The sequence below is a fragment of the Emydura macquarii genome, unplaced genomic scaffold, assembly GCF_026122565.2.
Source record: "Emydura macquarii macquarii isolate MOO-44397 ecotype Brisbane River unplaced genomic scaffold, CSIRO-AGI_Emac_v2 contig_3220, whole genome shotgun sequence".
NCBI lineage: Eukaryota > Metazoa > Chordata > Testudines > Chelidae > Emydura > Emydura macquarii.
The window spans coordinates 10,951,520-10,975,234 of NW_027133357.1; the positions used below are offsets into that span (position 1 = coordinate 10,951,520).

The 23,715-nt window shown below is 42.2% G+C and overlaps 1 protein-coding gene across 1 annotated transcript; it reads left to right on the forward strand.

The window, feature by feature from the left end:
* Positions 1-18,730: 18,730 nt before the first annotated feature.
* Positions 18,731-23,444, forward strand: LOC137142366 (interleukin-20-like). Its single transcript, XM_067531681.1, has 5 exons — positions 18,731-18,889; positions 19,669-19,734; positions 21,651-21,803; positions 22,280-22,354; positions 22,460-23,444. The coding sequence occupies exons 1-5, from the start codon at positions 18,731-18,733 to the stop codon at positions 22,535-22,537; spliced, it is 531 nt and encodes a 176-aa protein (XP_067387782.1). The 3' UTR covers positions 22,538-23,444.
* Positions 23,445-23,715: the final 271 nt, after the last annotated feature.

Consider the following 23,715-nt stretch of genomic DNA (forward strand, 5'->3'; position numbering starts at 1 on the left):
CCCTCGGGGAAGGGATGCTGCCTTCCAAGTTTGGGATAGAACTGGTTAGAAGTGCCAAAGTTTTCCAAGTGCAACAGGTGAGAATAGAGGAGGCTAATTATCTTTACCTGGCAATTGTCTACCAGGTATTGTGAGTTACGTAATAGGTGCAATTGGAAAAGCAGGAGAAGGCATCTTCAAATTACTCTCTGTATGGCTCCTTTTGACTCTGCCGGGGTTCAGGATCGGGCCCCGCGTTGGCTGCTTTTACAGCTTCACTTGCCGCAGGAACTGCACCTATCAGGGAAGAAGGAAAGCCAAGAGGCTGTAACTTGCTTGCAAAAAAACCCCTTGTGCGTTCCTTTTCCCACGCCTGTACCCCACCTCCCTGCCCAGATTCCTTGAAGTGAATGAACAATGTTCCTCACCCCCGCCTTTGAAACTGCTTCAGTTTTAATTCTCATACATCCAGCATGAGTGAAACCAGTTTTTGACCCCTTCTAGTGAAACTCACACTGATCCAAGCAATTATTTCATTTGTGTTCAGGACAATTTCTGCCCAGCAAAACTGAAACTTATATTTGAGAGCTGCGTTACATGTTGAATTTGTAGGTGACTTGCTGAACCAGCAGATTTCAGTTTTGGTGAAAGCTAAATCTATTAGGGTTCTGACTGGCTATTGGGATGATTCATTTACTTCTGAGCTATGGCAAAAATTAAGCGAAGAGAGCACTGAACAGGCAGTTTCCCCTCTATTAGGAACCATTTATTGTATGCATCATCAGCATGTTTTTTCAAACCTCGCAGACAAACCAAAGTTGCATCATGGGGAGAGGTTGTTGTATTGCTGGTGCTAGCCCTTTACTGGTAGGAGCAGGCTTTGAAGACCCACAGAGATGACTAATGGGGCCCTGAGTGTGTGCTCTTATTCTCCATGGTTAGCCAAGGCCCAGTCATTTTAACACACAACGAGGCTTTCTGCAGCCTCAAACAATATCAGCCACGTGTGACTGTTGTGACTCCCATTGCCTGTGCTAATCTTAATTTTTGCAATTAGTGATTTAATTTATGTAATTATTTCTTTGATTGTAGTGCACTGTGAAAGGAGGGCCTGAGCAGAGTGGTTGCTGGGGGGATGTGTTTGAACCCGATCTTCTGTGCAGTCCCCCAGCCCCCAGGCTCATCCAGCCTCTTGTCTCAGTCAGCTATTAACTGTGCTGGACTATACAGCAATAATGGTAATAATGAATTTGGGGCCTGATTTGCTGTTCCTCTGAGACTTGTGCAATCACTTAGGTGAGTGCAGGATGAGTGAATCAAGTCAAAATACTAGGGTTTTCCAGCTGCTTTGCATTCGCTCTGCTCTGGTGTTATATGTATTATTTTTTTAGATGCTCATAATTTTTAAGCCAACCTCAAGATTTTTGGGAGGGGATAACTCACGAGTTTTGAATGTCTGGGGCTGGTAATGCTGCATCGTTGAACTGTGGAACTCATTGCCACAAGATACCATGGATATCGCGTTGAGCAGAATTTGAAAAAGGACTTGCCATTTATATGGCCCAGGCTTCATGTGAGCTATTCTCTGAAACCAGGGCACAGATACCTCGAAATGAAAGATAGGAAGTCTCAGGGTCTGCCAAGGCTAGGGTCCAGGGGGTGGATCATGTAAGAGAGGCCCAGCCAATCCCAGCAATGATAGGTGCTAGGCAACCCACCAAAGAGCATATCTGTCTCCTGGAAAATTCTGCTCTGACCCCACGCATTTGGGCGACCGGGTCTATGCTGCACATTTGAGCAGAAATCACTGGCTCTGAGCCTGGAGTCATGAAAGAGAGTTGAATGGGGATTTGGTCAGATTGCTGGGCCGAGACCTATTATGGTGGAATAACTAGTCTCATGTATCTCCGGAAACACTCTTGCTTTCAAAGTCATTGTCTTTTTCTCCCCCATCTTTTGAGTCCAAGCGACGTGGATGACTTTGGTGGTAAATTCTTTGGGGGTAGGGGCCACCATTTTTGTTTGGTGTTTATACAACACCTCGCTCAGCAGGGGCCTGGTCCATGACTGAGGCTCCTTGGCGCTACCACAATACAAACAATAATAGTTCAGAAATAATGATAATGTTCTCAATTAAGTGACTGGACTTGTAGTGCTCTGCTGGTATAAACTGATATAGCTCCACTGAAGCCAATGAGTTTTCTACCTGCAGCCAAAACAAACAAACAAAAAAAGCCCCCACTTATTTTTGCCTACTGGGATTTCAAAATAGAAACTGTCAATGCTTGCAGGAGGGTGAAAATTGTTGCAAATATGTCTAGGGAGTCTTTAAAGTGTCTGTTGACTGTGGCTACTGACTAGATGGTAAATGCAAAATAATTGCAAAGAAAAGGAAAGTTTCTCAAAATGTGACTTTCTCCATTTTATTACAGAATCAGCGTCTATTTTGCTGAAAAAACAGCGAACTCAGGCACTTTTTTTTGGCTTGGAAAATGGGCCCCTTTTTCCAGTAAAAGCAAACTAGACTCTGGGTGAAAATAAGCCATTTTGAATGAAACACATCCTTAAACCCTACAGATTCTAGTTAAACTGATGGGGTGGGGAGCAGCTAGTGCAATGAATGGATAATTTAACTGGCACTCAGAAATCCATTTGCACGGACTGCCCAGCTTTACTGTTTGTTCAGTGCATAGATCTCTATTTAAACTAGTGCTCTGAGACTAAACTGTGACTGGTGGTTTATAAATATCTAAGATTGTTAGATAATCTTGATGATCGATACATCCAGTGAGCTTTCTGCAATTTGCAGCTGCATTCCCCGGTGTCATTACTGAAACTGGGACTCACTGTGAACCTAATATTTTTTTTGCAATATGCACATATTGCTAAGGATACTTGCTATTCTACCTTTCATTACAGGAGACCATCCCTTGTTCTACATTTTACACCGATGCACTGCACTGCATGACGACTATTTGAATGGAGTATTCATTGACCGTTGGCCTCAGACTAAGAGAGTGGTAGAGAATGCAATTGACCACTTTAAAAGACAGGACCTTCAAAGTCCTGAAGCATTCGATATTATGTAATTCACTGCATTTCATAAAGGCGCAGCTCACTTTCATACTTAATGTGAACGCTGGCCCCAGCCAACCTATTTCAAAATTCTTGATCCACGGCTTCATATATACAGAATAAGATAATCAGTTATAATCATTTTGTAAATGACTCTCTGCTTTATTTTATCAATTTTTTTCAATAATGCCCCCGTTTCTTGTGTGCAGAGTCAGACAAATGAGATAAAATAAATGTTCTGTGAGAGTTTGTTTGAATATTTAAACGAATTCCCTTCAAATTCTGAACTCAAATACTTGCAACAAACTGCTTGCAGGCAAACCACAGGCCCAGAGTTATCTGCAAATTGTTCAGCAAATAATTTAAACAGAGAGGATAAATTTGAAGAGATCAGAAGCTGGCTGTGGGTAAGATGTGGGCAGTAAAAGAGACAACATTCTTGAAATAAGTTATTCCCTTTGAATCCTTGCTCTGTCACTGACCTGCTGAGGGTAAGTTAACTCTACTGCCCATCTCAGTTCCCCATCTTATCCTTTGTCTTGTCTATTTAGATTGCAAGCTCTTAAGGATGCTCACCGAGTGCATGTATAGCTTCTAGCACAATGATGCCCCAAATTCTGTGGGGACCCCTAAGTGCTACTGTAATAAATAATAATAATAATGAATTCTACATCTAGCTTTAGTTGTGAGAGAAGGACAAAGTTCTGGATTCAGACCTTGGCTTGTAAGCAATTGTAAATCATCCAGGGAAGATGTACGCAGAGGGCTTTTATGGACTCTGAATAACCTTAAAATGTATCTAGGCAAAATGAGCTTCTTATGTGTTGACTGCAACGTTCTTTCCTAGAAAGTGCTCCCAAGAAAGTTTTATCCTTTCTACTAAACAGTTTGGTCTCTTTCTGAACCAAGATCTGTGACCCATAATAACCTGAAGTTCGCAAGCCTTTCTGAAAATGGTCTGTTTTCATTGTGTTCATTTTTCACTCATCACTGCTGCCATTTGCCGTTAGAAGCCCAAATACTAAAATGTCAGATCCCCACATCAAAAGAATTTCAAAACCTTATGAAAATTGAAACATACTTATGATTAAGCTAGAGTCTGAAATCCTGTCGGTGGAGCAGAGAGACTCTGCAGTGCATGTGTGTTTGCCGAGTAGTGCAAACCTAGGGAATCTGAGGTTGTTGGGGTTTTTTGCACTTTTATTGGAAAGCTTTTGCACATATTCAATTACAAAGCAGGTGGTTTTTTACATTTTCTTCCTTGTGGTTGCTGAACTGACCAGTTTAATTACAATTATCCAAAATGACAGCAAAATTCACAGACTGTGAAATTACATGTTGCTAAATGTGAAATTCCACTCAAGCAGGGTGAAAGTTAAACCCTTGGAAGAATTCACAGAATGTTGCAGTTGTCTTGTGGAAATTTAACAAGATTTCTCCATCCAGCTCTTTAAATTAGCAGAAGTTCATTGAACTCCCTCAGCTTGTCCCCAATCCAGCAAAGCACTTACGCACATGCCGAACCTGAAGTACACAGGAAGTCCCATTGACTTCAGTGGGATTACTTGCATGTTGAAAGTTAACTGTGTGCTCTGGTGCTTTGCTGGATCAGGGCCCTGATAAAGAGAATGGTCCCAATTCCAATCCACGTGATATATGCTTCAGGTGAAATCCATGAATATGTCCTTTTACAACCTGATGCAACATAAGATTAAATTATAAAGACTTTCCTTGTGCATTTCTCTTTGGGGAAGTTGCCAGCTGCAGTCATCAAAATAATGCGCATGAGTTTTAGCACGCCAGTGGAAGCAGTTATTTAATCTTCACCTTTTTTTCTTCTTGAAGACTCAGTTCATGTGTTTATCCACAGAACAGGTACAGCACAAGTAGTGGCCTGGAGGGAAATCTTCAAGAGGTTGGAGTATTTAAATTTGTGGCATAGAGGAAATCCTGTCCCCAGATGGGACCTTTGCTAACATCAATGGTTCAGGATTTCACAACATGTCTCTATTACCTTTTCTGAGGAGGTCAACTGGGTTACCCATTGTTATGGTGTTTTTTGTGCTGTGGATACCCGGCCACTTAGGACCTGAACTGAGACCCACCAAAATAATGTTATATCGGCCCCAGATGAGAATAGCTTTTGGGCACCTTAGTGGAAGCGCTGACCAGCGACCTTGAAGTGAAAGGCTGAACCCCATTATCTAACCCCCATAGCATCCATTTTCCTCAGTTATGTAGAATTTGAACACACACGTTCTACAGTGCCTGCTGAGCTGTTATTAGAAGCTGAAGGAAAGGGTGCTTTAAACACGAAAATAACTTTTCTAACCGTGTTTTGTTTTGTGCCAGACCGAGGGAATGGTGCTCTGGGCAGATTTGCAGCACTGCTGAAGCAGATCACAGCTACTTTGGATTCTTCTTGCCTCTGTTGCTTGTATATATTGGGAACTAATTAGTAATTAGCAGGGATGAATGAACTGTTGTGGATACAAAAAGTAGAGAAGTGACTAAGCCACTGGACTAGGACTCAGGAAAATCTAAGTTCAATTTTGAGCTCAGTCCGGACTCTACCTCTTTGTGTCTCAGTTCCCCAACTGGAAAATGGGATAATAATGCTGCTTGTCTACCACCTTTGATCCGTCTTGTTTATTTATGCTGTGAGCTCTTTGGGGAAGGAGCTACGTGTTTGTACAGTTTCCCGTGCACAGTGACATTTGTATCTTGGTTGGGATGTAAGCAATAAAAAGAAAAGAATTAAAATTTTGTTCAATATTCGGCTAGAACTTGAAGTATTTTTTGATTTTTCAAGAGAGTTCCTTTTTTAAACTTTGCGGAAGTCTGAAATAAGCATCTGACCTTTGGCTATAACTAGAGGGTTAATTATCTTTGAGTCTATTACGCACGAGGGGTGGAGTCTCCATTGAAGTCAATGGCAAAGCTTGTAGTAACTTCAGTGGGGCCAGGATTTCATCCCAGCTGAGCGTTCTCCATCTATCTATTTTAAGTACTTCTCTAGCACCCATTTCTCTAGTACTTGAGTGCGACACAATCCTTACTGTAATTATCCTCACCACACCCTTGTGAGGTCGGTATTATCCCCACTCTACAGATGGGGAACTGAGGCACACAGAAACAAAGCACCAGATTTTTAAAGGTATTTAGGCACCTAACTCCCATGGATTTGCCCAAGATCACACACTACATCTGTAGTCGAGCTAGGAAATGAACCCCACTTGCCCAAATCCTAATTTAGCACTCACTTCCGGACCACCCTTTCGTCCATAGCATTCTTGTAAATAAGGTCTTTGTCTTCAGGGAACATGTACTTTTCCATGCTGGGTAGAAAAGCAGCTGGAGAGCTTCTGAGGAAGGAACCCTCCAGCTTTGTAAGCTGATTAAGCTGCTGTTCTTATCTCTCACTCTTTACAATCTCTGTTCCTGAGCTGAATAAGAGGTGGATTTCATTAAGATAAGCCATGAGTGAGCCTTGTGCTTCTCCAAAATGCAGTGGGTCATGTTTAATTTTCAGAATTGTTAAAGGCGCGGTTATGGTCTGAAACGTGACTGCAAAGACGGCACTGTTTGTACCATACCTATCAGCCCATATCAGCTCCCAGAGTGTCTTCTGAGTCATATCTGTTCAGTTTACTGAGAAAAACAATTTTCTACTGTTGTCAGCAGCATTGCAGAGCTGCGGATGAGCGAGCTATATCTTGAGCATTAAGATTGGCAACTATATTCTGACAACAGACTTTTGGGTACTGTTAATAATGCACTGTGCCAAGTAAAAGAGAACTGAATGCAACCAGAATTTTCTGAAGGCTGGAGGGAGCCAAAGAACCAGCCATCCAAAAAAGTGATTCCATCTTGTACATAGAGCGGTTTCAACATGGAAGCTAATTGATGGAGTAAATGCAAAGCGATTTGATTCTGATCTCACGGACACTAGTGTAAATCCATTGATTTCAGTAGTGTTACTCCTGGTTTGCATTGGTGTAAGTGATATCTGAGTTGGGCTCCGGATCTAATTTTTGTTTTACTGTCTCTCTCATGACCATTAAACCTCCACTTTTAGGCAGTCACAGAAGTCGGAGCTTCAAGCTAAAGCAGCAATGCTGGGAAAGAACTATTAATACCTTAAAATAAGGTAGCACCTGTTATAATTATGAGTCTAGTATAGTTTGATCATTTCCATGGCAGACTGAATGAAACCACAAGCACTAAAGAATCATGAATGAATTCTGCCTTTAATCCGCAGTGTGTAAGAATCTAATAGAAGCTGATCCCATAAGACAACAGAACTAAAATTCCTTGGCAAATCCATATAATTTTCTTGCTTGCTATCTGGGAGTCATTGATGATGTTACTTCATATATGTGGTCATGAAAAACAAAGAAGAAAAACTATGGATTAGGTTCATTCCAGTACAAAACATAAGTTAGACCAAGCCTTCCAAACCCAGATGCCTATATTTAGGGTCCTAAATCCATAGTCAGGCACCTAAATAAGTGGACTGAAGTTTGAAAATGTGGAGTACCCAGCAGCTGTCACTGACTTCAGTGGAGTTACTTCTGACTTATACTGAGGGTGAGATCTGAATATGCCGCTATATCTTTTTCCCAGGAGCAGTGTAAATAAGTGAGAATTCTGGTTATCCTGTTTAAGGGAACATGTTATGTTCTTGGGGCCTGAAATCCTTTCACCCAGTTTTCCTTAATGGTGTCTCCACAGGTGCCTGCACCGGTTCTCCAAGATCTTACCCAGAAGTATTTTACAAACAACTCCTTAAGAGCAAACATTGCCATTACATTTGGGTTTTGATTGTACATCACTAAAACTAATGAAGGTATATTTATAATAAATGTCTTCTTATTCAGAGATCCCAGTGCAAACCATTAGCCAATTTTACAGAGGCCTGAGGTTGGGAGGGACACACCTAAAACACCTCTGTAAAATTGGGGAAACATGAAATAACCTGCAAACCAGAAATAGGTAGTAAAATGTTTTCAGTTCTGTATTTTGGAGTGAAGCCGCCTTGTAATGCAATTGATATGAAGTGCAGTCCAATCACATATCATAGTAAACAGTAAACTAATGCAGCTGAAGTGTAAAATGTTCAGAAGTGCTGAAGTGTTTTAAGGGTCTAAGTAGTATTTTGAAAAGTGACTTAGGAGCCTAAGAATCATTGAAAGTCAATGGGAGGCTCCTAAATAATACAGAGGTGTTGGGAAATTTGAACTGAAATCTAAAATTAAAATTTGAATGAGCTCAGCTATTCACAGGGAGGTTTTCTTTCCTGGACCAAGAGACATGAAAGTGTTTAGGATAAAGCACAGTTAGTTAGGTTAACTTGGAGTGCATACTATGCTCAGTGCTTAATTTGTAATGACAGAGGGGCTGGAGCTCAAGCAATTTTTTTTACTTTCATAACTGACGTGGTAAACCCAGAGGTGCCCGGGGCTAGGAACCGCCAGGCCCAGAGGTGCCGGGGCTCAGCCTTGGCAAGCTCAAGCACAAACTGAGCACTGAGTATGGGGGTTGTAATGACTATTCCCCCACTAGTGCAAAAGACTCTGCAGGCAGGGAGCCCTTATGAAGAATCCTATTGACGTTAACGCTGGATTAGAACCTACGTTAAAATTTATTATTGCATTTCCCTGAACACGGGTGTGTCTCTGTTTCCTTGAGTGGAAGTTTGCTTTCCCACTGGGCTCTTGCACTCTCCAGGACTTGGTCACTTGGTTCTTCATCTTCAGCTCATTCAGTTATTCAGCAAGTCATTCATTATGCACGAACCTAGTTTTTTCTACAGCGATTGAAATTATTTTTGTCGACATAATTGCCACGCTGCTTTTGCCGTTTTCACCGTGACGTGAATTCAGCACCCTGTTTTGCTCTGCAGTGCTGATGACACTTAATGATAAATGCTTTAGTCACTGCACTAATCGGAGATGACTGTGGAGATGATATCAATAAGTAAGGGAGGTAGGGGCCAGAGAAGAGGGTGCTCTAAAGGTTTCGGAGGATGACCGCACTTGACAGTTTCATGTAGGGAAGGATATGCTGGCAGGGTGTATGCATCACTTATGTCACTGGAAAAGGAAGAAACACTGGACGCTTCAAAGGAAACTGCACTAGGCAGAGTTTGCGACTGACGCAGCATTAGAAGGGAAACTAAGAGTCCACATTTCAGTAATGACACTCTAGTTTTGTGTGTGCTTGTGTAGGCAGCTGAGAGTGGGACACACAAGGGGGCGGAACGAACTCAGGTGCTCTATCATGTTTGTGGTGGTGGTTTTATTTTAATCTTTTTATTTCAGGTTTCGCTGATTTGCGTAGCTCCGTCATGTTATGCTGGCGATGCCCTGTAGTACTGTGGACTGGGCGTGAGGGATGGAGCCAGGGACTCTGGGAGTGGGCTCACATTCTGGGCATGAGTAGGATCCCCTGGCTTCTAATTCTTTAACTGCTACCTACTCTGTGTGCAACCTCGGGCAAGTCAGCAAACCTCTCTTTTAGTTAGTTAAACTGATACGTGACACCTATCTTACCTCTACACGGATCCTCCCATCCTCCAACCCACGGGGGACCAGTTAAGCGTCCAGGGAGGAGGTGACACCAGTCACTGGAGAGGGAAGCTCCTCAGCAGATATATGGCGTGGGAGGACAATTACTCCCATCCATCCCCCTCACACACACATCTGTGCAGTGCACCATCTGGCTACTCAGGTCAGGTGAGGGTGACTAGATGTCCCGATTTTATAGGGACAGTCCCGAGATTTGGGGCTTTGTCTTATATAGGCACCTATTGCCCCCCACCTCCTTATTTTTCACATTTTGCTCTCTGGTCACCCTAAGTCAGGCACTGGGTTTGGGAACTGGCCCCTTGGGTTTGAGTAGATTAGGGGAATTTGCAGCAGTGTAAGTACATCGGTGCAATTTATCCTGGTTACCAGAGGAAGCCCCTTTTTGGCATTAATGCAGCGCATTCGTATTGGAAGCGTGTACATTTCCCTGGCCTAGACAGGGTCTTAGAAAAAACAGAACTCTAAATGATCAAGCCATGGTTGATAGTTTACTGCCCTCTAGTGCTATCTAGTAGGATTGGATTCAGGAACTATTTTTTGAACAATTATTTTAATTCGGGTATATCCAAAAACTCTTTGTTCTGTGGAGAATCTCTCTCTCGCCCTTCTCCCCGCTAATGAAAGCCCTTAATATTGTAGGTCCTGGTGGACTCGCACCATCTCGCTTTAACGGATCCCACCACAGTATTTTTGCAGTCACTTTTGCAGTTCCCAGGGTGTGGAATGAACTCTTCCCCCTGACATCTATCTGCAGGTAAATCTTTTTTTCTTTTTTTTTTCATTAAATTCTTGGCTGTTTTTGGTGTGACACCTGTGATGTCCTGAAAATCTGTGTGTGTGTGCATGTGCGCGGTATCTTGGGGCTTGTCTACATGGGGACTCTCAGGGAAATTGTTATGAATTAGGTAAAAGTATGAATTTGAAGTGGATTAGTTAAACCGCGTTAACCACTTGTAAGGATTCTCACGCTCAGAATTAAAGTGGTCTTAATTCAGTTCAGCTTAATTCGCTTCCAAATGCAGTATAACGGTTAACTGGGATTAATTTTTCAGCGCATCCCCAAGTAGGCAAGCCCTAAATGTCACCCGGCCTGTCTTCCATCGTAAGAATATACCTATTACTATAGTAAGAACTGCTGTAGAATGTTCACTCCTGTCTTCTAACGAGAAATGATTTTTCAGCCAGTCTAGTGCTTTTTGGAGCAATACTTCCGATGTCATGATGGGCCCCAGGCTGAATAAACTGCAGTCCTGAAATTGCCCGTCACATGGCTGAGACACAACTTTTATTCCCAAGACTTAAACGAGGAGCTTCCCCGCTTAAGGCATGTCTACACATACAGTGCTACAGATGCACCAACAGATGCTCTATGCTGATGGGGAGAGAGCTCTCCCGTCGGCATAAAAAAAACCACCCCTGCAAATGGCATAAGCTATGTTGGCAGGAGAAGCTCTCCCTAGTGCTTAGGTCACGCAGGGGAGTGGAATAGTCACACCACTGAGTGACGAGTGACATTAGTTGTACCAACATCAGTGGTAGTGTAGACATAGTCTTAGTTCTGGCTAGTCTAAACAGCAATCAAGGGGACGGGGGGAGAATTCTGGGCTCACTCCAATGCTCACTGCAATTCATGTGTGGGCATTGGGTCAGACCCTTAGTTCTGAAAACGACAAACGTTCCTATCTCTTGCCAAAGAGACTTTCATTGTCAAGCAGGGCCCAAGCATCATTTTTTTGGTCCCAGTACAAACTTGTAACAGGGGCCCCCTCCCACACACATACCACAATCCCTCATCCCATACACATACAATCTCATGAGTTTGAATTCTGGAATTACTGTTACATAGTCTACAGTTCTGAAAAATGCCTCCCTTTGCTATTTTTATTTAACGTAACACCCAGCCTGAGAGTCCCACAAGTTTGCTGACTATTTTGTAACTTTTTGGTCATTATAAAGGTATTCGATCCTGTCAATGTCTTGATTTTTTTATTCTAATGGACCAATGTGACTGCAAACATTTTATAATTAGGCCAATTAACTTTAAAGCTTTATTTTTCTGGCCTTTTTCATTGCAAAATCATGAATTAGCCCCCCAAAGTCCATTTCTCTTGCAAGTTCACACTCAATAGACAAGATGGCTAGGTGGCTTAACCGTTCTTTTCAGGTCACAAGTCTGGATCTTTGAAAAGACAAGAGTCAGATAGTGTAGCACTACTCTCTCCTGCTTCTTGTAAGCCTTCTGACTGTGGTGGTGCTAATGGTGATACTACCTGACTATCTTCAAGCATTAGATTGGAGTCACATGATGCATGTTCTGGCAGCTTTTTTTTGTCATCAGTTGCCAGTGCCACAGACAGTCTGCATATTGAAATCATTTTCATCTTGATTTTGTTCATCTGCTTCCCCACTTAATATATTGCCTGACTGCACAAAGACCTTCTCTGGTTTGAAAAACTGGAGGCTAGATTGGTGTCCTTTACCTTCTTTTAGTTCCCTTTCTTTTACCTCCTTACGTTTCTGGCTGCCTGATTTGTATTTATAGCCACCACCAGACATGGCAGTATGGGGTGTGTGTGTGTGACTGTGAGTGAATTAGACACTTACTCACAAATATTTTGGGCCTGCAAATCCTACCAGCACTGGCTCCCACTGTTTTATGGTGCTTTGCTTTGCCCCTCCCACCAGCTGTCCCTCCCTCCTGCCTATGTACAAGGAACTCTGGGACTGGTAGTTCTTGATCTTGATGTGCTAGACCATGTCACAGAGAGGAGCGCAAATCTCTCTGTCTCGAAGTACAAGTCCTAGTTTAAGTGCACAAGCACACACTCTCTATTATAGGAAAGGGCCTGGGCTGGGCCAGCAACTCACTGTTCACAGTGTTGTTTGAGGCTGCTCTAACACAGCTTCTGGTTGGCGCCAGCAAATCTCACAGGATCTGGACAAAAGATACACAGATCCAGAGAAATAAGTTTCTATAAATATTCTCAGGCATGATCTACAATTAACCTCAATTTTTTTCTCATGGTAATGGGGATTGCAGCCTGGGGCGGGCCCCCCAGGGCCTCTGGGCCCCGGTAAAGTGTACCTTCCCCCCCCATGTGGGGGCCCTGTAGTCAAGGTCCAACACCTGGGAAAGTTCTGTCTCCTGCACTCATCAGCCTTCCCAATCTGAGTGTTTCATTGTTCCAGCAGAATGCAGGTGCCATGGGAGGTCACAGCTGTGGAGGAAAGGACATATCTCAGGTAATTAGGGACTTAGATGTCAGGAACGCACCCTATAAATGGACTCTGCACTCACTAGGGATTCGGGAACCATTGTAGAGAATGGGAGTTGGAGTGCTGCACTCATAGCAACCTGTGTTACTAAGCAAATGGGTTGTCTTTTTTCAACATTTTTAACCCAAAAAAAAGGCTTTTTCAATTACTTAAAAAAAAAAAATCTTCAAAATAAAGCTTTTTTATTTTAAACCAAAAATTTCATTTCCAATTATGTTTTGGGTTTTTAGAGTCCCCTTGGGGATGAACCTGGCTCAACTATCTTTGCTTGTAAATTGCTTACATTTGTATCTGATTGATCCATTCTTAATGAAATATTAGCAATCTCTTTGTGTGTCTGTCTGTGTATTTCAGGTACTTATATGGCCCCATCACCTCACCATAGTATCTGAACACCTCACAGTCTTGTAATGTATTTGTGCTGATAATGTGTCTGTGAAGTAAGGCATTTTAAAGATAGGGAAATAAGGCAGAGGGAGACTAAATGACTTGCCCAAGTTCACAAAGGAAGTCTGTGGTGGAGCAGGTAATTGGATCCTGGTCTCTGGAGTCCCAGGTTAGTGCTCTCATCACTGAACCGTCTTTCCTCTGCCTGTTTGGCCAATTTTTACTGGACCTTTCTTTTAATAGCACTTGGCCTAACTGCCTTTTGAATAATCAGTTCAGCTTTAAAATTTCCCTTCTTCTCCACGATTTACATAATTATTGAGTAACAATTTCTTGCCTCTTCCTTCTTTATTTTCTTCCTGGGATTTGGCAGTGGATTTGGAGAGCTGCGGGGTGCCTGGGGAAACTGATTTGGTCAAGTGCACCTAGCAAGTGCCTGCTTCCTTCCTCCAAGTGGAACATATGTTTTCATTGCATTTGCCAAGCCACAGCCAGGAACCTAGGGAGGAGTGCACTCTGTAACATTGCTGTAGGCTATAGGGAATCTTTCCAGCACCTCCGCAAGGGGAAACCACAACCTGCTTCAGACTGATTGATTTCCGCTTCTCGCTGCACTAACTGTTTTTCCTTATCATGCAGAATAACAGTGATGGTGACAGGCATTTATTATGTGGACGTGATCTCAACGTCTATTCCATTCCATGTTTCCATCTACATGATCTCGGGCAGCAATTCGTAGAAGAGTGAGTTAGGTTTGTGTCAGGTGCTCTGTGAACGGCTTGGGGCCTAATGTCACAAATGGCACGTTTGTCATGAGAATTTACCGGCCTGGGCACAGAATCAACGTGTATAATCCTACCATGTTGATGAAAATACTGAAGAGATTTAACTTGCTCATCCCAAAAATTACTCACCCAGGCCTGTGCCATGCAGAAGGTCAGACTAGATGATCACAATGGCCCATTCTAGCCTTAGAATCTCTGAATCGATAAACTCCGCTCCAGCCTGAGCTGCAACGCCAAATAGCGGACTGTCTATACAGCTATTTTTAGAGGGTTAGCTTGAGTCTGTCAGCCCGAGCTGGAGGCTCACTCTTGGAGGCCCCAAAATGCTGTTTAGACATACCCTTAGAGGAGGCTGAGCATGTCTGTGGATACCGAGAGAGAATCATTCATTTCCAGTGGTCCTAGTCCTAACAATCATTATTCTCTGTCAAGGGTTCACGGCTTGATTCAGCTCTGTGGCTCTTGCTTGCTTCCCTTTCCATTCTCTAATCCTCCTCTGTCACTGTTGAGGTTTTTATTATCTTCCACCTAAGGTAGAGGGAAACCATCTCAAGTTAGGCAGCCCCCAAATTATTGAGAGCTTTATAGGAGGAACCAAATCCATAATCACACCTTGGAAATTAGTAGTCAGTGTATTTGTACAATACCGGATAATATCTGTTTGTTGTTGTTTCAGCTTTGATTGCATGACATCTCTCTGCTGAGATGTTTAAATCTTTGTGTACTGTAGATCACACTATAGGTTCAGTCCTGCACTGATCCTTCGGGGAACTGCCTGGGTAAGCTAAAGGGCTTGTCTGCTTCTAATTCTGTGCATTTCTGCTCCATTCAAAGACATTTGTCCTGTACGGCGTGTCCAGCAAACCTTAGATGAGTCACAGTGCTTCCACATCATGGAATGTCCAATCAGATGGCCGAATGGATATTCCCAGCTCTGTAACGGTCCCGTGTTTCCTGCATGGTGTGCCTCTGCTCCTGCATCATGGATGTAAGTCAAGTATTCAGATGGCTCACTATAAACTCATGGACCACTAGATATCCATGGCAGGTAATACATTGACTGAGGGAAGGTCGCATTCAGAACTGCTTACTTAGCTTTTCCTCCATTCTTATACAGGCAAAACTCTCGCTGAATTTAAGCCTTGAGTAAAACTTGAGTCAGGAGCTCAAGATTTGGTTCCTAATGCATACAGTGAAACCTGTATTGAGGCTCAACTCCAACAGGCCAGCACTCTGTAAAATATAAAGATAGATCTGTCCTAAAGACAGCCAGTATTGGCCCCTTGGTGGTTGTTTAAGACAGGTGCTGCTATATTAAACTCTGCTTGTGACAAAAATTGCATTGAGGCTGCTGGCTTTGGGAGCTTTACCAAGATTTGGGTGGATTTTCTCTTGGTTGATATGACCAAAACTCTAACTCTGAATCTAGTAAAAAGATGATCCAGGGCAAATTACACGTAGGCAGGGCACGCCTGCTAGACCTGCAAGAACTGGCTTGCCTGAAAATCTGATCTCCTCTTTTGGTGCCTAAACGGGAGCTGACTTCTGACAATTCTGGCCTCACTGTGGATCTGGAAATCTCCCCTCATTGGATGATGATGAAATGCAAATACATCCCGAGGGTATGTCTATGCCAGGGCTGGAGCTGTAATATCTAGTTTGAGTAGATGTAACCATGCTGGCTGTAATTGAGCTAGTGTAACAAAAATAGCAGGCTCGCCACGGTTGCACAGATGTTGGAAAGGGTTAGCCATCTCTAGCATAATCCCATCCGAGACCCTAGGTACATACAGCTAGCCCCTCCCATCACCCATGCAGCTGCTGCCAGACTGCTATTTTTAGCGCACTAGCTTGATCAGAGCTAGTGCAGGTATATGTATCCGGCTGGAAATGACACCTCCGTCTTCAGTGTAGACATACACAGAGTGAGGCAAGGAAGCTGCTGCGAGGCATTCCATTGTCTGTCCTTCTGACCAGCAAATCTGAAGGCAAGGTCTCCCTTCTAACAGTAAGTAAAGGCCCCCCCGTGCCTCATGTGAATACCGTGACCTAGTCAACGAAGTGAACAGTTGCAGGGAGCAGCATAGACATCTCTCAGGATTTCATCATGAGTCATGCAATTTCAGCAGGAGCCAATCTCGCCATGACACTACAAGCTCCAGTTATCACAAGTTTCAGCTCTGCTTCATATATCTCTTCTACAAAGCATCATCCTACCTACAAACTCCTTGTCCCCTTTAGGGGCGGCCTTTCTCCGGGAAGTCCCTGGCAGCACAATTCTCCAAGACAGGAGGAAGCCAGAGGAAGGGGAAAGACATGGGTGCTGGCAGTCCCCGGACTCCGTCAGATCCCTTAAGATCTGCAGATTAATAGATGTAACACCTATGCAAAGCCCTGCCTCTCCCCCACAAAGGATGAAATACAAGGAAACTCTAAGACACCCGGGGGAGAGAGAAACTTGGCCCCTTTTAATAATCAATTAAGTCAGAAAATTGGGAATGGAAATAAAGTAACGGGAAAAGGGGGAAGAATCCCAGAAGCTGATCCAGAGGCGTTTCCTCCCTACTCCTGAATAAAAATGATCAGTGCTCCCCAGGTAAGACAGCACATCAAGAAGCAACTGAATACGCATCATAGGATAAGGTAAGGCACCGGTACATTTGTATATCTGTGCAGTCAATCCATCTGTTGTACCTGTCTACAATTTATATATTTGTATTCACACACTCTACATAGGTATATATGTGTGTATATACACATATACATGCATTCATATCTATGAGATTTTGTTCATAAATAGACTAATTTTCAGAGGTATCGAAAACTACAGGTAAAGTATCAGAACTATTTTGACGATAAATCAGTATTTTCATCAGCTGCTTCTAATTTTCTGAGGGGACAAAAATTCCCTTTGGGATGCAACTTTCCGTTATTGGTCTCAGCATGACTATCAGGAAAATTTTAAGGCAATTGCCTACAAGCCAGCTGTGTTTAAGTTGAAAACAGTTTGAAATATATAATTAGGGCTGCATAAATTTTTGCATGAAAAATTTTGTTGGAGAAGACATTTTTTGCTTCATTTGGAAAAAAATTATGGAATTTTTCAATTTTTGATCTGAACAAACCAAAAGAAAAGTTTTGTTTTGGTAAGTTTCAAATAAAAATTGGTTGTTTTATTTCAGTTTTGGTTTTCCTTCTCTCCCTTGTAGAGAGAAAAAGAAAGAAGTGTGGGGGGGAACGTAGAAGAAAAGGAAGGAAAAACAAATAAAACAAAAAGAGAGGAACTGCAACAAAACAAAAACTTTCAACTTTGAAATAAAAGGAAATGAACATTTCAATTTACTTTCATTTAATCAAAATATTTAAAAAATTATAGAAAATATTTTTTTTCACAGAAATGGTCATTGCCTTTGAAAGACCATTTCTCAGTGAAAATAATTGTTGATTAAAATGTTTAACCAGCTTTCTATATAATACAGTTTGTGTATGTATATGTATGTGTATATGTATATGTATGTGTATGTGTATAATATAATATATAATATAATATATGCATTTATAAACATTCACATGTATGCTATATGTAATACACTGTATGTGTTCTGCCTATATATTCACTCATGCATATATAGGCAGAATATAAGCAGTACCATGGAAAGGAATCTGGGGGTCATAGTGTATCAGAATCTAAATATGAATATGATAGGAAGAAAATATGTTGCAAAAAAAAACCCCATCATTCTGGGATGTATGAGCAGAATGATGCAAGACATGAGATAAGACAAGATAAGCAACACATGAGAAATAATTCTTCCGCTCTACTATCTGCTGATTAAAGCTCGATTGGAATATTGTGTCCCATTCTTGTCGCTACATTTCAGGAAAGATGTGGACAAATTGGAGAAAGTCCAGAGAAGAGCAACAAAAATGATTAAAGGTCTAGAAAACCTGACCTATGAGGGAAGGTTGAAAAAACTGGGTTTGTTTCGTCTGGAGAAGAGACTAAAGGGGGGGGACATCATAACAGTTTTCAAGTACATAAAAGGTTGTTACAAGGAGGAGGGAGAAAAACTGTTCTCGTTAACCTCTGAAGATAGGACAAGAAGGAATGGGCTTAAATTGCAGTAAGGATGGTTTAGGTTGGACATTAGGAAAAACTTCCTAATTGTCAGGGTGGTTAATCCCTGGTTAATAAATTGCCTACAGAGGTTGTGGAATCTCCATCATTGGAGATATTTAAGAGCAGGTTAGACAAACACCTGTCAGGGATGGTCTGCTTGTTCCTGCCATGAGTGCAGGGGACTGGACTAGATGACCTCGTGAGATGTCTTCCAGTCTTATGTTTCTATGAGGATTAATGGCTTGGCAAATTTTGGGGGGGGTCGGGGGAGTAGATTTTAAAATAAAAAACACTCCCAAGAATGCTCCTGTTCAGATATTATGTCGAAGGGGGATCAGGGCTGCAATGGGAGTTTTGCAATGGATTTCGGTGGAGAGTCATTAGTTCACCCTAGTACAAAACCCTAGGCGTTGGAGAGTATATTTTTTTAATTATGTAGATGAAGGATAACAAGGAAGTATTTTCTCCCCTTTGAGCAGCTTTCCTAGCCAGCCAGAGATTTCTTATTCTACAGCAACATGAAGGTCTCCTGCCTCTCCGTCTGCCTCCTTTCTGCTACGTGCTGGTTGTATTTGACACCAACAACTGGGAACAAAATCTTCCAATTTGGACCTTGCACAATTTCAGTGAATGTGAATGAAATCAGAGCCAGCTTCGCAGCCATCAAAACCACCATTGTAAGTATTGTCCTGCGTGCTGTAGATGTAGAAAGACCTGTGCAGTTATGGTTTGCCCAACCAATATCTCTTTAAAATCAGTTAACTGGGGACTTGGGTGGCTCTGGAGTTTGGGATATGGAGCGTTACTAGTGACCAAAGGCCAGATTCTTCCTTGCTCCACATCCTGTGTGGTCATTTACATCGCCAAGCAAGTGCAAAGTGGCTGTATAATGCTACCATTCAGCTGTGGTGGCACTTTACATCCTCTTCACACTGGTGTAAATGACAACGCGAGGTGCAGGGTAATGGAGAATTGGGACCCCAAAGATGTCACCAGCTGATGTCTCTTAAGTGACCTATTTTGAAGTGAATTTTGCTGGTTCTCAGAACAGTTCCTTGTGGTCTTAAAAAAAAAAAACAACTAGCTGCCCTACTACACGTCACAGACAAGAACGAAACAGTTTGCTGGGCAGTCTCAGCAAAGCGGCCAAGGGCTGTAATGAGCCATAGAGGCTGACCTCCTCCTCTCCCCACGGGCGCCTCCCAAGTGAGGGATGAGACGTGTTGGTGGGGCAGGTAGGGGGAAGCCCGCATTGCAGCTGAGCATGCTGAACCTGGTTTTCAGGCAGAAGATTTCACTCTTTACAGATCATTGCTCTGGGAGCTTTCAACAAGAGGTAATTCGCGTTCATTTTTTAAGAAGGAAAGCTCTGTTCATATGCTGTCTGCATTAGCTGTCTAAACATCTCCTTAGCTGATATGCGTTAACATCATTGTATCTGTCTCTTTCTGTTTAGCAAGCCAGAGATGCCATCCGAACCACAAGCATTTTGTCACACCCAAACTCTCTGCACAATTTCAATGTAGGTACCATTATAGCCTCTTCATAAAACTTTTCTTTGCTGCATTTATCCTTCGCAGCAAATTTTAAGTGGGTCCCTTCTCAAGGTTGACTGTAAAAATTCCACAAAGGTGTGAATTAGAGCTGCTTGGAAGTTTTCCATGGAACATCTTTCCGACAGAAAATACTGTTCTGTCAACATCGAAATGTTCCACGGGAATGTCTTAATTTCAACAATGTTTTATTTGGGTGGGGGAGGGGAATCCAAACAAAGTGACATTTTCAGAACAGAACATTTCGATTTTTTTTTCAAAACATCTTTTTTCCAAATTTATTATATTTTACGTTATAAAATATTTAAAAACAGAATTGAAATGAAACATTTTTGATTTTCGCAGTGTGAACCATTTTGATTGACCTGAAACAATTTTTGTAACTTTGCTTCCACAAGAAATTGAGAAATTCAACTTTTTATTCTGATTCAGAATGAAAACAAATGCCAAGACTGCAGAATTTACCTTGAAACAGAAATTCTGGTTCCCACAGAGCTGTAGAATGAATCCATTTACATAGCTAGGTGGACTAATATGGGCCGATTAAGTGAATTCAGATAGATGTCTCCCTGCTTCTATAGCCAGCTCTTTTGAAAACAAGATTTCATGTTGATAGTGTTTGATAACAAACAGGGCTCCAAATGATTTTGCTCAGTATATTACTGTAGCTGTATCTCTTTGGGTGTGAGTCTCTTCAGCTCCCATGAGTGAAGGAGTATTGGGCTAGATCAGCCTTCAGGATGGGAGACAACTCAGAGGTGCGGCAGGAATATTGGTGCTGATAATGTAGTAGGTGGCCTGAGGCGTGTTAGAAGGTGTTGTACAGCTGGAGGTGGTATCTTTTGGAAGAGACAACTTCGGTCGTATTCTTCCTGTGTATTCTTCACTTGCTGTAAGATTTTAAAGTTGGTTACATCGGTCCCAAGCTCCCGGTTCATTGTAGCAACTAAGGGCCATATTTTCAAAAGTGCTGAGCACCCACCAGCTCTCATGGATTACAGTGAGAAGGAGAGAACTGGTGAATCAGAGCTTCCTGAATGCAAATCAGGCACTGTACACTTAGGGGCTGGGAGAAAGCTGAAGGCAGGAGAAGCAGCAGGGGGAGTTATCTGCTGGCCTTGAACCAGAGCCAGAGGGCAGAGGAGCAGTGGAGAAGCTTACCTGCTGATGTCTTCAGGGCCAGAGAGCTGGCCCCAGAAGAGCCATGGAAGGGCCAGGAGGAATGAGGGTGCTCCCCTGATAAAGATGATCTCCCAGCAGAGGGGCTGAGAGGATTTCCACTGGGAAGAGAAGAAGTTACACTCCAGAAGGAAGGGCTGGGGTGGCTGTCCTGGTACAAGGACAGGGGAGGACTTGACTGCTGGAAAGTCTGGGCGTAGTCGAAGACGCTGGTGCGTGATGTATGGGGCATCATGGGATGAGATGTTGTGGGATCTTAATGACAGTTTGCACTGGGGTGAGAAATGAACTACATGTGATTGGGACTTAGGTTTTTGGCCGTTTGCCCAATGTCTCAGAATAAACCAGCCCCAAGGAGGGTAAAACTGTGTCAAGAGAGCTTGCGTAGAGTTACTTTGGACTCTGAATGGGGAAACTGGGGCAGGTGTGACTCTCATACTGGGGCCTGCTACAGGAGAGTGCTCCAGGCAGGAGCTGCCCTGTGACAGTCCTCTTGGGAACTGAGTTCTTTTGAAATTCTATCCCAAAGCTATTGTAAACATGGTAGCAAAATGCATCAAACAGAATTGAAAAAAAATTCCCAGCAACTGCCATGTTTAGCCCCAAAAATGGTTGCATTTTAGTGATGGGTAGAGTGATTGCTGATTATAGTTTTTCATAGCAGTTTGTAAAGCACTTTAAAAGAAAAGACGCTGTTTCTTTTAAGTCTGCAGATAGATGTTGCATCATCCATCACCTTTTAAGGTTCTACGTGGACAAGGTCTTCAAACACTGTGAGACTCCGGATTCTCATGTCAACCGAAAAATCAGCAGCATAGCCAACTCTTTCCTCAGCATCAAGAAGAAATTCAGGCAATGTGTATGTCAGGTTTCAATACATTCCAGTTACCTCTAAAATGTATTTAAATCCATTAACATGAGGTTTATGAACAAACCTGGCATAGATTAAATAAGTCAGCCTGAACATCTCCTGAAGGTCCAAAAAGTTTGCTTAAAAGAAAGTTCATGCCACTATGGGCTTCAACAAGGAATAGCAGCAGAAACATCACAACACTGTGAAAAGAATTGTTCACATGTACTCATCACTGGGAATCATTCACCCTTGTATCACTCAGCTCCTATTTGCACCTGCAAAATAATATATAATTGGGATCTTGGGCTGGCCCTCCATACTGGGGTGAATGTCATCCTTTGATGAGGCAGTCTGGTTTAAGAGACTGCAGTAATTTGCACAGTTTAGCAACAGTCTAGCCTATAAATGAGTTTCCATATTAATTAAAAAGCCACAGCTTATTAAAAGAAAAAAGGCTAATTAATTATTTCTTATTTTTCTAGCATGAACAAAATGTGTGTAAGTGTGAAGAGGACGCAATAGAGAAATATCAACAAATTCTCACCAATTATGGACAGGTAAATTGATGAGACTTGTTCACTTACGCAAAGACTCAGGTTCCTTTTTGTTCATTTCAAATTGCCATAATTATTTACCAAATATTTCTTTCAATCTACTTCCAGTTGAACATCACTTCTGCAGCAATGAAATCCCTTGGGGAGTTAGATATCCTACTAGACTGGATGGAGAAGGTTCACTAGAGAGCAGAATAAAATAACCAACAAACAACATGCTACTTTTAAAGGTCTTTTACAATAGTTCATCTCCCGTGATGATGATGAGTGTGCAATGAGGTCCTGATCCAACTTTCTTCGGAGGGCTTCCCATTGACTTGAATTGGCATTTGATCAGACCACAAATGTTTAGACAGAGTCTTGCCTAAAGAACCAATCACTTCAAGCTGTGTTTTTTTGGATCACAGCACTTAGATTCCTGATTAGCATTGACTTGTTCTGCTATTGAGGATGATTTTTAATTATTCTTTTTAATGGTGCTTAGACTTATGGTGCTTATGACTTATGGTGCTTAGACTAATGGTGCTTGACTTGTTCTGCTATTGAGGATGATTTTTAATTATTCTTTTTAATGGTGCTTAGATTAGCCAAGACTTGTTCTGCTATTGAGGATGATTTTTAATTATTCTTTTTAATGGTGCTTAGACAGGTCTCTTGTAGTAATTTAATGAAAGTCTTGTTTAGATTGTGTGCTCTTTACGACTGGGACTGTATCTCTGTCTGTGTCTGGAGAGCACAGAGCACACCTTGGGAGCTACTTCAATGTAAATATTAGTAACGAATGATGCTTACAACCTTAGGATTCAATCTTGCAAGACACATAGTGAACACCCAGTGAAGCTAACAGAGGTACAGCCTGCGAGCGGCTTGCAGGATTGGTCCCTAATTTTCCTTTTTAAACCACAAAAGAATTCCTATTGTCTCTTGAAATGATGCTTAGTGTCATTATGGTTCTATACACGTGAAAATCATTTTCTATATAAGATAATTTATTTTCAAACAAAACCAGAACTGTTCTTCTCATATGTATTATTCTATCTGCATGACACTCAGTAAGTTTATATTGTACTGATCAATTGCACTCATCTTAAATAAACACTATACAAAATGATGCTAACTCTGCCTTGTCTGTGTTTGTGAAACTTCCCAACAAGTATATATCTGATTCTTATTTGTAACTGATTTGATATGTTTTATTTGACTATACGCATTCACACTCACCACCCTCACACATTCAAAATTCCTGAGCCAGTCTGTGATGGGGTGTCCATCCCACACAGGATTGTTGGGGGTTAAGGTGGTCAGGTAGGCCTATTCATTCCACAAGCTGACCTGGAGGAAGAGCCAGGGAGCAGGGCACTGAC